Source organism: Lucilia sericata, unplaced genomic scaffold (genome assembly GCF_015586225.1).
Source record: "Lucilia sericata isolate MDLA Ls3-8-SP2 unplaced genomic scaffold, ASM1558622v1 Contig000179F_arrow, whole genome shotgun sequence".
NCBI lineage: Eukaryota > Metazoa > Arthropoda > Insecta > Diptera > Calliphoridae > Lucilia > Lucilia sericata.
Genome location: NW_023994207.1, coordinates 1 through 15,688, shown reverse-complemented (window position 1 = coordinate 15,688; position 15,688 = coordinate 1). Strand labels below are relative to the sequence as shown.

The following is a 15,688-nucleotide window of genomic DNA, read 5'->3' as shown; positions in this document are numbered from 1 at the left end:
ATTTCTATGATCAAAATAAACCCAAAATTTTGGACTTACAGTGTTATTGTAATGGGCAGCATAAGGTGAAAGTTACGAATAGTAAAAACTGAAATCTACTGTATAGGATGACGTTTTGTAAAGACATTTTTTGGAATTGTATGCCGATATAATGTATTGAAAATTTAAAATATATTAGTGCTAATATGTACATGAATGTATACTAGCCAACATTGTCGGAAAATATCGACCCTAGTGGTACAAAAAGGGACTTAAGATCCATACAACTCAATTAGAAACAGAAGAACGATACTAAAAATACATCTTGGAACATTTAAGTACAGATCCATATAACAAAAATTATTATTTTTAGATGCCTCAAGGGGTCTATTAAATCCCAATATTAAAGTTTGGGTTTATTTCTGGAAAAAAGGAAAAAAATTGCAAATATGGTCAAAAATCGCCATTTTAATGATATTACATGAAAATATGGTACAAATGCTCCAAAATTGTGGAACAAATGGGCCAAAAATATATAATTTCGGTCGATAGTAACCCCTTAACACAATTTTATGCAAAACAACACTCGATTATAATTTTTTTGTTTCGTATAATATGATCATATATGAAATACAGGAAAAATTCGAATACTTTTTTCAGGCAATTTTATGGACTTTTTTTAAAAAAAGCAAATCAATTGAGGTAAATGTAATTTTTCCAAATTTTAAAGAGTGTGATATTATACCATAGGACTCTCTAGACAATATAACAAATTTAATTATTCATTTCACACACAAAAAATATTATTAAATTATGTTTCTTTTCAAAGTACAACCAAATTCGAATACTTATGTGAGACACTGTATGTGGAAAGAAAATAAAATATTAAAAATAAACCAAAAGTCCCGTTTATAACTATCATCCATAATGCAAATAAAATATATTTTTAACAAAAAGGGATATATATTTGTTCTTTAATTATCAAAAATATTGTTTTACAAAAAATGCTTTATTTTTCATTTCATACAGACACAAAACTTAAAACTACTTATCGTTTTATTCGAATTTGGCTTCTTTTACAAACATATTTGAGCTCAGCTGCGCGTTGCTTATCAGTATCAAACAGAAAACTAATAAAATCATGAAATAGTTCAGAGTTCAGTATGTTTAAATATAGTTTTCTCAATGTTTTCTTGAATTTTTTCAACTTTACGCGATTGTTTCTTAATTGTATCTTCCATATCTTCAAAACGATTTGATTTGTCTTTGTGTTTTTCATTTTTATATTTTTCCTTTTGTAAAGCATGCTCAGCATGTAAGTGACGCAACTTTAACAGACGCGATTCAAAATGATGAAGTTCACTTTTAATGGAGGATAATTCATTATCGGTAAAATTACTAGCCTGGGCCACACGCCATAAACCCTGTACCTTAGGTTCTATGAAATCTTGACTGTGAGGACCGGCAGATACTAAACGCTCCAGGCGATCATAGTGATCTTTAAGACCGCGATGATGTTCACGCACCTCATTAATGTGATTTTCATATTTCTTGGCACTAGCGGTGGGGGTATCTATTTCATTATCATTGGGATCACTGGGTATCATGTTAAAATTTTCCAATTCATCTTCATTAATGGCATCTGTTTGGTAGCAGGGAATTAATATTAGTTAACAATAAAAAACATATTTGTTTTACTTACTTTCGTGTTTATTGACATCCACTTGCGTTCCCAAGTTTTCCAATAAACTGTAGTAAACATCGACCTTGTCTTGATGATGTTCAAATTCTTGTTTTAAAGAATTCAACTCTTCTGCAGTAAAACCGGAAACTTCTGCCTTTTCCCATAGCTTGTTCAATTTCTTATCTTTAAACAGGCTCTTGTTGATGTGACGTTCCTCGGGATCATGGAATTTTTTATATGGTTTCACTTTATCTTTGTCCTCTGTCTCCTCAAAATGTTCTAATAGATCATAGGAACTCATTATACCAATCAATTTACGCCTCAGCTCATTTTCTTTAAGACCATCTTTATCTTTATGTTGAGAATTCAATTGTTTCCAAGTAATTTCTTCTTTGTCTTGTATTTTAAGTTCCATATACAAGGATTTCAATTTGGGTTCGGTCAATCTCTATTAATGTATTTAATTTAAGTTTTTGTTTATAATTTTAAGAATTTTAACTTACATTTTGTGCTTTAGCCCATACTAAATTTAATTTAGCCATTCGAAATGGTCTTTGTAAAGTCCGGAAGTCGGGATCATAAGTCTCAGATTTCACTTGTTCAAAATGCGGGTCATTTGCTTCTCGGGAATATTTTTTTGCCTTTTTATCAGCCAACGTACAAGAACAAAGCAGTAATGCTGCTATTATGCATAATTTAATTTTAAACATAATTTTTACTTAATTATTAAATTTATTTATAATTTATTAACTTTTTCTGAGATTTATTAAAATCCGGCAATTGTAGACAATAAAAAATAAAACTAATAATACCGCTGACATGTAATTTACACGTATTTTTAGTATACAAGTCGAATTTTATAAGGTAACAGCAGTGCCTTATTCGTTAATAATTTGTGTTGGCGTTTGACATATCAGTGCCCGAGAGAATATTTTTTTATTTGAATGATATGACATTTCTCCACACAAAAAGTATAGTCAGCTGTCTCATCAATATCATCTTAAATAAATTCACTTTGGTGCTGTTCATTACTAAGGCTGCCAGAAATTTATAGTTACTCGGTACGGCAATGTTCCCAATCAATATGAATCTTATAAAGATGTCCAAAGAAAAACGTTTTTTAATATAAAAAATTATTTTAAAATAAAATAAAAATAGTTTCTAAAAATTATAGCTTACCCCGCCCCAAAATGTGGCAACCCTGTTAAGGATGAAGCAAAAGAAATCATTCACAATAACAACTAACACCGAATTAGATGCTGGTGGGAGATCAACCCATGATTTGTTATTTAATCAGCACCCTTTGTCTCAACTATTTCTCCAAACACTATGGTGGCCGAATATTTACAAGAAACAATTGTTAAGCCGCCTTTTATACAAATTTATAGCTTTGTAGAGAATGTCTTCACGGACCTAGAGGATATAACCTGGCTAGGTATGTAGATGTTGTTTGGGCAAAATATTGGTACTAACCATTGTGCGCTTTATGTCGACTTTAGATTCCTTATAGTTGTCACACTATACCAAATAAGCATTCTTGCTGGAATTAAAGTTTGAAACAAGTTTAATTCCAGTCAAACATTCAAATTTCAAGTGTTGAAATACACTTTCATTACGCTTTGAATTCAAGTCGAACACTACAATGTTTTTACAGTAATTCAATGCACGAAATCTATATATGTACATCGTATATAAAATTCTAACGTTCTAACTGACTGATTCATCATCGTAGAGCCTAAACGGTTGAAGCTAAAGAGCTGAAATTTGGGCAGGTTGTTAGTCTCCCCCCAAATGTATCCAATAAGACGGGATTTTTGGAAATTCGAATTTTTTGGGGGTTAAAAAAGGGTAAAAACGTAAATTCGGTAACCTCAAATCTCCTAAACTAGAAAAGTTACAAAAACTGTTGATGCTTATCGTCGTTCATTTAAAAAAAGCGGACAGGTGTCCGGTAATTTCTTCAAATTCGGCCCCTTTGGGGAATAAACGGGTAGAAAGTAATTTGGTACTTCTTGGTATCTTTTAAACCAGAGAACATTCAAAAAATATTTTTGAATCCTTCATAACTTTACGAACAAATAAAAATATGAATTTAGTACTTTTTGGATATTCGGACGTTTAAGGGGTGAAAATTGTACCTATTTTTGGTACTTTTTTATAAAAAATTGTTTTTGGTTTATTAACTTATACATATGAATATATAATAACGGGCTCCCAATACGATGTTGCAACTGGTACTTTTTTGACTTAGAACTTAGAAACATGTAATTAAGCACTTGAGAATCTATAAAAATGGACTTTTGGTACTTTTTCGTTCTTCAAAAGGTACTTTTTGAGTTTTCTATTAAATTGAACATAGAAACATGAAATTATGCACGTAGAGCCTGGAGTAAATGAGTATCTATAAAATGGGAACTTTATCGACTGGTACTTTTTGAGTTTTCCATAAAATTAAACCTAGAAACATAAAAATAAATATGTAGAGCCCGGAGTAAATTATAATCTATAAAAAGGGACTTTTTAGTACTTTTTCGTTCTTCGACTGGTACTTTTTCAATTTTTTATAATATTGAACCTAGAAACATGAAATTAAGAATGTACAGCCCGGATTAAGTGATAACATATAAAAGGGGACATTTTGGTACTTTTTCGTTCATTGACTGGTACTTTTTGAATTATTTATAATATTGAACCTAGAAACATGAAATTAGGAATGTACAGCCCGGATTAAGTGATAACATATAAAAGGGGACTTTTTGGTACTTTTTCGTTCTTCAAAAGGTATTTTTTGAATTTTCTATAATATTGAACCTATAGACATAAAATTAAACCTGTAGGGCATGGAGTAAGTGAGAACATATAAAACGGGACTTTTTGGAACTTTTTCGTTCTTCAACTGGTTCTATTTGAATTTTCTATTATAATGAACCTAAAAACATAAAACTAAGCAATCAGAGACTTGAGTGAATGAAAATTTAAAATGGAGTATTTCTGGTAATTTTTCGTTCTTTAACTGGTACTTTTTGAATTTTCTAAAATATTGAATATATAAACATAAAATTAAACACGCAGTATCCTAATTGAACGAAAATTTATCTCGCTTACATCCATTTTGCAAAAAGGGCTCGATATCAATCGAAATCTCTATAGGCCATAATTGACCCTGCCCCCTTCAATAATTGATTTTAACGTTTTCTAAGTACTTAATAATACCATAATAAAACAAATTTTTTTGGAACGAAAATATGTAATGTAAATATGTATATGAAATCTTCTTCAGAAAATGACTTAAACGCACATAAATGGCTTTCAAATGTCGATGTCTACGAAAAAACATTTTTAGGAACCGAAACCCACATTTATGAAAAATAAAATTATGAGGATCGGTCCGCCAATATAACCCTCTTACAGAAAATCAGTTTATAGCTAATACATCATTCCAAAAGTTATCATTATGATAGAATTATGGTAGAATTAAAAACAATACTTTAAATTATAGAGAACTTTGTCCATAATTGATCCAATTCCACATTTAAGACCCTAATCCGAAAATCACGTTGACGTTCTTATTAATCTAATGATCAAAGTCCATAAATATATGTATATGACCACTTCCGAAATTTGTTTTTTTACGACATATGATTTACCGAATATAACTCTTACTTCTTACTTATTTTAATCATAAATTACAGCTAAAATAGGAATAGTCTGCCTTTAGAGTTGCGAGTTTTCATACACTCTAATAATGTTTTCAAAGTGAAACTTTTGGAATATTTTTCAATCTCTTTGTGATCCCTTTAAATGATGTTGTTCTGGAAGAACTTTAACATTCATGTAAACATTTTGGGTAATAAATTGGGGGACTACCAAAGAGGGGAGCGGAACCTCCCATATGAATTAAATACAAAAATTCGTTTATCTGGGAAACTAATAGAACTAAATTCTTAAAATTTTGCACGAAGAACTTTAATATTCATCTGAACATTTTGGAGAAAAAAGGGCGGACTTTCATCTGGGGGGCTTGAATTAAATAGAAAAATTCGTATATCTGAGAAACTATTAGATCTAGAATCTTCAAATTTTACTGAAGAACATTTAGAGAATAACGGGCGGACTTTCAATGGGGGGCTTGGCACTTCCCATATGAATTTAATAAAAAATTTTGTATATCTGAGAAGCTATTAGATTATTCAAATTTTTATAGATTAAATTAAAATCTTAATTAACGTTCGGAATAATTGGCGAAATTGCAATAATTTGCGTGGAATCTCCCATATGTAACAAATTGTATATCTGGAAAACCATTGTAGTTAGAATCATTAAAATCGTTAAGTGGGTTTCTTATTTATATTGCTTTTAGGGTAGCACAGCACACTGGGTATAGCTAGTAAATAAACAAATAAAAAATCTTTGTTAGAAACTGGTTTTCTGCAATATGTTTTATAAAACTTGGAGAAAGGATTTGTTTTTAATTTTTAAGAATTTTTTATTCATCCCTGCATAATTTCTCACACAATTTTTGAGCTTGCTCTGTTTTGTTGTTATAAACAATATATTTGCTTCCAAAATCCCACTTTCTGATCTCTCGGATTCCGTTTTTATTTAAAATCGTAGAAAAATTAAAAACTAAACGTAGTTGAAAACTTAGCCGGCTTACAGTCGATTTTAAGTCGCCGCCGACATATTTAGTGTCAGTCACCGCCGCCGTTAATATTTGTCGGCGCAGGGCTCTGGTACGGTGTGGTTTATTTTTACACATTTGTTATTTAAAACGAAATAAAGAAAATTAATTAAAATTAAGTGTTGTGTGTTGTATTTTAGAAATATTACAATAAATTTAAATTCTTTATACAAGACTTTTTGTTAAATATAAGTGAAAAAATGGCTACGTTACCGCCACGTAAAAATCCCACACCAACTCGTATATCTAAACAACATTTAACGCCTCTACAAACTTTACTACAAATGGGCTTCCAAAAACACAGAGCGTAAGTATTTTTTATTGTAAAAGTATTGTTATTTTTATGGAAAATATGTGTGAAAAATTAAATTAAAGAAAAATAGCAATTGGGTTTGTTATTGATTTTCTTAGGGGCAGTGTTGTTAATTTAGCTATAGTTTTTGTCAGTGAAAGCTATTTTAATATTAGTTTAGCAGTAAAGTATTTTAGATGAGGGAATTCTAGCGATTTATTTTTATGTTACCAGATTTCATAATTTTTCTACTGTAAATGATTCAAAATTTAACGGTATTATTATTTCATTTTCTTTTTATTTAAAATTTTAATATACTGTAAATCTGTTTTCATATAGGAAATCTTAAATTTGTTAAAGGCACATAAAAGTGTATAACTATTTATATAGATAAAGTAATTCCATATCATGTATAGAAAGATAATGTTACCCATTTTCTTTAAATAACTTTTCAGAGAAAAGGCTTTAGCATCTACTGGTAATCGTGGTGTACAAATTGCCTCCGATTGGCTTTTGGCTCATGTTAACGATAATACCTTAGATGAGTGTACACCGCGTGAATATATTTTATATGCCTGTCCAACAGGACCATTTCTACAACAACTAGAAGAATTTTGGACAAAATCCAGACAAGTGTGCGGCTGGAATGGAGCCCACAACTATGTGCCACATATTACTTTAGTATCTTTTTTTAAGGTAAGTTCACATATACATATTTTCAAAACAATAGAATTTACTTTATTTCCACAAACAGGCTCCCGATGAATGTTCCCTGCAGCTGTCCAAGGCTTTAAAACAAGTAGTGGATATGACCGGAGCATTGCTAGATCGCCCCATTAAACTGGAATTATATATGAGTCAAAATTTTATGGGCTTTTTTGTGGCCGAAGATGATGCTAATTATTTAAAACGTTTGGCTTTGCAATACGTTAAGGAAGTTTCTAACTCAAGTATGTGTTTTTATAAGGTTTTTCATTAAATAATGTTAAACTTTATGGAAAGGTTTTCTTTAAAGCGGGTGCGTTTTTAATGGTTTCTTATTCTTTTTTCTATTTTATCAATCTATTGCTGACCAAAATGGATATTGTTCTTATATTTGTTTTTTTTATTTTTTAACATTATTATACTAATTTTCTTTTAACATTTGCTTAACGTTTAATGAAGTGTAGTAATTAGTGATACTTATGAGCAACTTGATGCCATTGTGGCTTGTTTTCCCTGGTGTGGTGCTGTCTCATCGGGTAATCGTTGTATACCACGTAGCAGTCGCTGTAAGCTAATTCTATTTAAGATTTTTCTACAAGTTTTAGTTTAGAAAAAGCTTTCCTTTGCTTGTTATTTATTTCTTAAATAATATGAATAATTGCTTTTTATAATAGATTTCATTCATTTAGTTATTTTATTCATAACTATTGTTAATTTGCTTGCAATATTCATATATGACTTGCAGTGTTGTTAGTTATCTATTCTTATCATTTATTATTAATATATTAGTCATTATGATAATCGTCTATATTGACGCTTTTTTTTAATGTTTGTAGTTCAAAGCAAATCATTCAAACAGTTAATTTAATAGTTAAAACATCGTAAGCGTTAAATAATACATTGTAAGTTATTTACTAAAAAAGATAACATTATTTTAAATGTATTATCATATCTTTGAAAGTCACTAAATTATGTTAAAAAAGGGAGGAATATATATTATTTTGTATTGAAAGTGTTTATTTTTTGTGATGTTTAACAAATCCTGTTAATTTTTATCCAAATTCCAAAAAAATCCTTTTTGCAACAATTTATTTCCATTTTTTATTAAATTCCATATATTGGGCGCCACGGTGTTGATCCATACTTTGCACAAAATATTGTATTACGTTTCTTTATTGCTGTGGTACAAAAAGTACCAAAAAAATATTGAACTTTAATGGGATATTTAGTATAAAAACTGTAATCTTCAAAAGCTCCCAAAGTCTGTAGGTCGAGAAAAAAAATTTAGCAAATAACTTATTTTTTTCCAATTCCGCTTTCTAAGTAAAACTAAAAATTTGTTGAACAGTGTTAATTTGCTTTATTTAACACCCAACACTTTTATATTTACAAAACTACAAACCAACCTCTTGACTAAATACATACTCTATTCCATTCTACACTATACTATATGCATTGTATAAACGACTTCATACTCTACAATATGGTTATGATTTCCTAACATTGTATTTTTGGTTTTAGTAGCAATTATAATAAACACCGAGTAAATACATCAATTGCTCTTACATTTTGTTTTATTAATATAGTATAGTATCATATATAGTATAGAAAAAGTATGAAATTTATATTATAAATAGTTTGTCTAATATATTTTTGTTATTCTGTTTTTATTGTTTGTTCTTTTCTTTTCATATAAAATGACAACGCTAAATAATAACCTAATGAATTATAAAAACCTTATGAAATGTTTTATATCGTATCAAAAACTTGATAAATTATCAAAAAATATAGCGATTTCATTGGAACCACATGTGAAATCATTGCACCTGACTTTAGCCTATCAATTTCCGCAGACTCAATTTAATGCTCTAAAAACTTTAGTGGAATCACTAGATGCGTCATGTGCCTCCAATTGGGAGCTACGTTTATATTCGCGTGATCCCAGATTAGCTACAAAACAAGTACATATTTTATATATTTTCTATATAATATACAAACATATAACAAATCCATTTTACCTTTTCTTTTGGAAAGTTGTTATTGTTTTCAAACAATAACATTTTGCAAATTTAACCTTAACCCAGTAAAGTTTTTCATTTTTCCTTTTTTTTTTTGTTTGAGTTTCAATTGTTTTTGTACAAGTATCTATGCAATTTAGCTGTAAGTGTGTATTGTTAATTTTGTTTTTCGTTTTTCTCTTTCTCTTTGCGTGTTGCGTCTGTATTCATGTGGCATAAATAGGTACATAAAGTTGTTTATCCTCACAGTCCTCACGAAATTGATGAGTTGGAACTACGTATTGGAGATTATATTTATTTGAATAGTGACGCTGTTGATAATTCATCAGACGGCTGGGCTGAGGGTATATCTTGGTTAACCGGTGCCCATGGTCACTTGCCTGTTAATTATACCGAACGTACGGCTGAATCGGATGCTTGGACTTTACATCGTGTTGTGCAATTGTCAAAATCAATAACACCTTCATTAACTTCAGCCGAAGAGTGTGATATGGTCGATGGTCGTAGCATTTCAACAGAAACAGAAGAACAAACATCACGTCATCATCGCGATTTGCCACACAGTGAGTTTAGTTCTAATACGCTATAGGATAAAAACTAAATTGTTTAATTTCATTTTCATTAGTTGGTTTACATTCCACAGATCTAATTGAGGGTTCCTCTTTTAATGAGGATTCAGAACAGAGTGTTGAGAAATATTTACGCAAAACCTTAAAACCCTGTTTGGATTTACATTCCCTGAATAATCACAACAATCCCAATCAACAACAATCTACACCTCTTATTGAAATTACACCGAATAGCATGTCTACTCCCAATGCTAGTGACATTAAAGTGGAGCCTATACCGGTGGCTCCTCCCAAGGCCGATGATACATTGAGTCAACATTCGGCCGAAAATTCTTTATCAATATCATCGAAAAATCGTCGTGTTTATATTATGCGTCATGGCGAAAGGGTCGATTTTACTTTTGGCGCTTGGATACCATATTGTTTTGATGAGTTCAATAATTATATGCGTAAAGATTTGAATATGCCGAAAACACTGCCAAAAAGGTGAGAAAATTATATATAACGACATATCTCTGAAAACAAAAGAAGAATTGTAGAAAATTTTTCAAAAAAAAAAGAGAATTTTTCGAAAATTCTCAAAACAAAATAAATTAAATTTTAGACATCTTCTGAAAAAGAAAAAATTTTCCAAAAATTCTCTAAAAATAGAGAAGTTTTAGAAATTCTCAAAAAGAGAATTTTTCGAAAATTCTGCAAAAAATAAATGTTTGAAAAGATAATTTTCCGACTTTTAGATAATTCTCTAAAAGGTAGAATTTTTCAAAAATTCTTTAAAAGATAGAGTTTTTTGAAAATTGTCTTTAAGAGAGAATACTTTGACATAATTTTTAGAAATATCTCTGAGAAGGTAAAATTTTTATGGAAATTCTTTAAAAGGGAGAGAATTTTTTTTAAATATTTTTAAATAATATAATAATTCAAAATTCTTTATAAGAGATCATTTTTCGAAACAGAGAGAATTTTTCGAGAATTTTCTAAAAAGAGAAGATTTATAATAATTTTGTAAAAAAGAGAAAATTAAAACAAAAAATCTTAAAAAGGGAGAGTTCTTCGAAATTTCTCAAAAAACAAAAATTTCAAAATTTCTCTTTAAACAGAAATTTTCGAAAATTAAGAATGAAATTTAAGAAATAATAATTCGATATAGTTCAAAATGATATTTTACGAAATTTTTTACTTAAAGATTATTTTTCAAAAAGAAAATTCTCTTAGGAGAGAATATTCGAAAATTCTCTAAAAGAGAGAATATTTCGAAAATTCTCTAAAAGAGAGATATTTTGTAAATTTTCTTAGAGATATTTTTCTGATGCGGATTTATAGAGAATTTTTCAAAAATTCATTGAAAATATTAGAGAATTTCTTAATCAGGACTTCTGATAAAATTACATAATTTATAAAAGAAATAATTTATATTTCCATTTTTTTTTAAATTATTCTCTTACAGAAATAATTGTCCCGATGGTTGGCAAAATGATTCGCCCCTAACTAATATTGGTTTGCATCAAGCCAGTTTAATAGGTGAGGCATTATATGATGCTCGCGTACAAATTGATAATGTTTATTGCTCACCGGCATATCGTTGTATTCAAACTTGTACCAGTGCTTTAGAAGGTATAAACTATACAAAGTAAAAACCTTCAAAAATATATAATTATAAAACTTTTTTCCAAGGTCTCAAACTAACCGGAAAACATAGAATAAAATTAGAACCTGGTCTATTTGAGTGGATGGCTTGGTATCCTGAAGGTGTACCCGATTGGCTTAACAAAGAGGAATTAAGAGAAGCTAATTATATAATAGATAATGAATATCAACCGTTTGTAACTGTTAATAAACTAAATGAGGGTATAAAGAGACAACAGAAGATTTTTATACACGTAACTATGAAGTTTTGAAGAAAATTATTGAATCAACAAGTAAGTTCTTTTGGTTTTTACATAAAATTAACAACTAATTAATAATATTATTCTTTTTCACAAAATAGGTGGCAATATCTTAATTGTAGCCCATGCCACTACCCTTGACACCTGCACCCGCCAACTGATTGGTGAGGCTCCCCGCAACACCAATGAATTGCGTCATGTTATACACAAAATACCATATTGTAGTTTAGCCAATGTTGAGGAAATTGATGGCCAATGGAAACTAGTTGAACCGGAATGTTTACCCGTTACACATTCTAAAAATCCTCGCTTTGAATGGAATGCTTTGACTGCCCATAGTGCAAGTGCTTCGAGGAGTTTATCAATAAACTTTCTTCTTCTTAAGTAAATAAATCAATCTAAAATCTAAATACAACCTACTCAAATACATGAGAATATATAATATTGCTTCTTATTTATTGTTATTAACTTTACACGTACTTTTTGTGTTGCTTTTATTTTTTTGCCTGTTTTATATATTTTATTTTTTCAGTTGTTGTTTGGATTTTATGTACAACAAAAAACAAGAACAATTATGTTATACCATTTGCAAATAAAGTAAAGAGGTGGGATGAACAATCTTTTGTAAAAAATTGTGTGTTTTAATTAGATCTTAATATCGATGGGAAAATTTTAGATATTTTTAGTTATTTGGAGACGAATTTTACAGAAACAGAAAAAATATTGGAACTACTTTTGGCTTTTTAATGGTTTTTACAAGTTAAATATAAAATTTTACAAGTTCATCGCTTCATCGCTTTACTTTAGTTTGCACAATTCTTAAGGTTGTTTTAAAATACTATTTTAAGCAATTTTATTTACTTATATAAATACATTTAAGTTGTCTTTAGAATACAGAACCAGAAAGAAACAAACCTTTAAAACTGCCATTTTATTTTGAAATTATTTCTTAAAAACCCAACAAAATCTATACACAAACAAACACATTCTATATACAAGTTTAAAATGCAATGTTGATTGGAAAAAGCCGAAAAGAAAGTTGAAAATTTATTAGAAGTTTTATATAAAATTATGAATTTTTAGAAAATTTTCTTTAAAAGTAGAAATTTTTTATAAATAATTAAAGAACATTTTCTATAAACAAACATTTATTGAAAATAAATTTGTTTTAAAAATGGACTGTTTATTGAAATTTTTCTTTAAAAAGAGAAAAATTATGAAAATATTCTTTAAAAATAGAAAATTTATAAAATTTATCGAAAATTTTCTTTCAAAAGAAAAAAATCATGGAAAATTTTCTTTAAAAACAGAAAATTTATGGTTTTCTATAAAAAAGAACATTTATAATAAAAAGGTAAAATGTATTCATTTAAAATAGCAAATTTTTTTTTAATTTCTTTAAAAATTTCTTCAAAAAGAGTAAATTTATTACAAATTTTCTATAAAAAGTACATTTAATGAATTTTCTTTAAATTGAACATTTATCGAAAATTTTCTTTTAAAAGAGAAAAATAATTGAAAATTTACTATAAAAAGAATAATCGGAAATTGTCTTTAAAGAGAACATTTTCTTTAACATAAGAAAATTTTCCATAAAAAGAGAAAATTTATTGAAAATTTTCTTTATATATAAAAAGGAAATTTTCTTAAAAAGAGAAACATTTTAAAAATATTCTATAAAAGAACATTTATTTAAAAATGGAAATTTATCCAAAATTTTCAATAAAAATTTCTTTAAATATAAAATGCATTAAATCTTTTAAAATTTTCTATAAAAATTATTTTTTTTTTTAATTAATTTCTTTAAAAAGAGAAAATTTAGCCAAAATTAAAAGAAAATTTATTGAAAATTTTCTTTAAAAAGATGAAATTTATACAAAAGAGAAAATTTATTGAAAATTCTTAAAGAAGAAATTTGTCGAAGATTTTCTCTAAAAGGCGAACATTTTTTGAAAATTTCTAGAGAAAGTTTTTGTATGAAAGAAAATTTATGGAAAATTTTCTAAAAAAAAGAAAAAATTTATTGAAAATTCTTAAAAAAGAAAATTTATCCAAGATTTTCAATAAAATAAGGAACGCTTATTTTTAAAATTTAGATAAAATTTATCATAGTTTTTGTATGAAAAGAAAAGTTATGAAAATTTTTCTATAAAAAGAGAATTTGTTTTTAAATTTATGTAAAATTTTTCTAAAACAAATGTTTTCGTTTTTATTTCTCAATCTTATAGATAGATAGTTTCGTGTTGATAAGAAAAAGTTTGACTTACCTAACATTGCATTTTAAATGTAATAAAAACTGAACCAAAAGGTTTCTATTCAAACCAAACATATTTTCGTTTTATACACAAAAAAAATTTTTTAAAATAAATTTAGTAAACAATATTTAAATTCAAGTTTAGTAAACATTTAAACTAATATGTACTACTCAAATGAGTTTCACAAAAATTATACAAAAAATATATATCATACAAAATATACACAAACAAACAACAAACGTTTTTGCAGAGTTCCTGTACTAATCAATTAATTAAAAATTTATAAAAATTTTATAAAAAAAATATTAAAGAAAAAAATACACAAATTTCTAAAATAAAATATAAATTTTATTTTCGTCTAAAAAATAGATTAATAGATTAGTACTTTAACTTGGCAATTACTATATATTAAAAACAATTTATCTTTCTTTAATTTTCAAAATAATTTAGCTTTTATAAGATTAGCTTATAAGAATATGATTATTATATGCATTAAAAATTATTATATTATTAAATTCTTTCTTATTAGCGAAGTTCTAAACTTCTTGTTAGCAACTAAAAAAAAAAAAAAATAAATGAAAATATACAGTAGTATACATTTAACAACAACTGCATCTATACATAAATTTATTATTAATATACAATACACAAAATCATTTATTTGTTTTATAATATTTAATCAACTTGCATATACAAGAAATGAACGATCAATAATACTATAATCATTTTATACTCGTAAATGAAAAAATCTATTAATTTGAAGCTCAAAATAGTGAAAGACACACTTTCTAACGAAATAAAAATGAGAGAAATATAAAAAGTGAAAATAATAAAGTTAACAAAATTAATGAAAACAATCTTAAACAAACATTGTTTTTATTTCTAATAAGTTGTTTTTAATTACAAGCTTTGAATATTTAAGAAAATTCCAAGATTCTTAAAAGGAAAATAGATATCATACAAATTGAAGCCGAGAGACGTAGAAAGATGAAAATCAGAAATGCACCAGAACCAATATTTGCGATTAAAAGTTTAAATTTTCCAACAAAGGTACGAATTTTTGTAATTAATACAACATTCTCCGAAAAGATCGCATAACACCGTACAGTAGAAAATTTTTCCCCTGATATTGGCAGTAGAGACCAATACCTTGAAGTTCAGAAAGCGATATGTATCTGGAACAAATAGAATAGCCCACCTTCTGCAATATGAATGATTATACCTCCACACGTATTATGGGTAACTGTGCAGTAGATATATATACTAATAAATTACATATATACACCGGGAATATATGTAGTCCGGGACTTGTCAATCATGCAATCTGATCATTAACTCCCATTATAAATCAAATTTATTTGCATTTAGCGTCGGTAATAATTTCTCTAGATTTATTTCGAGCTTTCTCAGAGATCGCAATACATACATATATGAGTTCTTATTGTTGGTATCTCATCAAACGAGTTAATGATTATTTCAGAGGTACCAAGCCGCAAGGCTTCTTCTCTCATTCTATATTTCTTATTTTCATAAATGAACTTTTATGTCCAACTCTTGCAACTATATCTACTCTTTTGTCGATGACAGCAGTATCTGTCGTTCTTATTCATTCAATTAAA

General features: G+C 27.8%; 2 protein-coding genes across 2 annotated transcripts; one reads left to right on the top strand and one right to left on the bottom strand.

Annotated features, from left to right (window-relative positions):
- Nucleotides 1-943: 943 nt before the first annotated feature.
- On the bottom strand, nt 944-2,533 carry LOC119601632 (alpha-2-macroglobulin receptor-associated protein-like). The gene is made up of 3 exons (XM_037952688.1): nt 2,167-2,533; nt 1,682-2,111; nt 944-1,621 (listed from the first exon to the last, which is right to left on the bottom strand). Exons 1-3 carry the CDS (start codon nt 2,371-2,373, stop codon nt 1,131-1,133), a joined length of 1,128 nt encoding a protein of 375 aa, XP_037808616.1. The 5' UTR covers nt 2,374-2,533; the 3' UTR covers nt 944-1,130.
- A 3,855-nt stretch (nt 2,534-6,388) lies between these two features.
- LOC119601627 (protein UBASH3A homolog) lies at nt 6,389-12,446 on the top strand. The gene is given in 12 exon segments (XM_037952671.1): nt 6,389-6,651; nt 7,092-7,332; nt 7,391-7,586; nt 7,806-7,907; nt 9,133-9,302; nt 9,583-9,922; nt 9,985-10,414; nt 11,376-11,542; nt 11,603-11,773; nt 11,776-11,847; nt 11,916-12,149; nt 12,152-12,446. Coding segments are annotated over 12 exon segments (2,277 nt in total). The 5' UTR covers nt 6,389-6,544; the 3' UTR covers nt 12,199-12,446.
- The last annotated feature ends 3,242 nt before the right edge of the window (nt 12,447-15,688 follow it).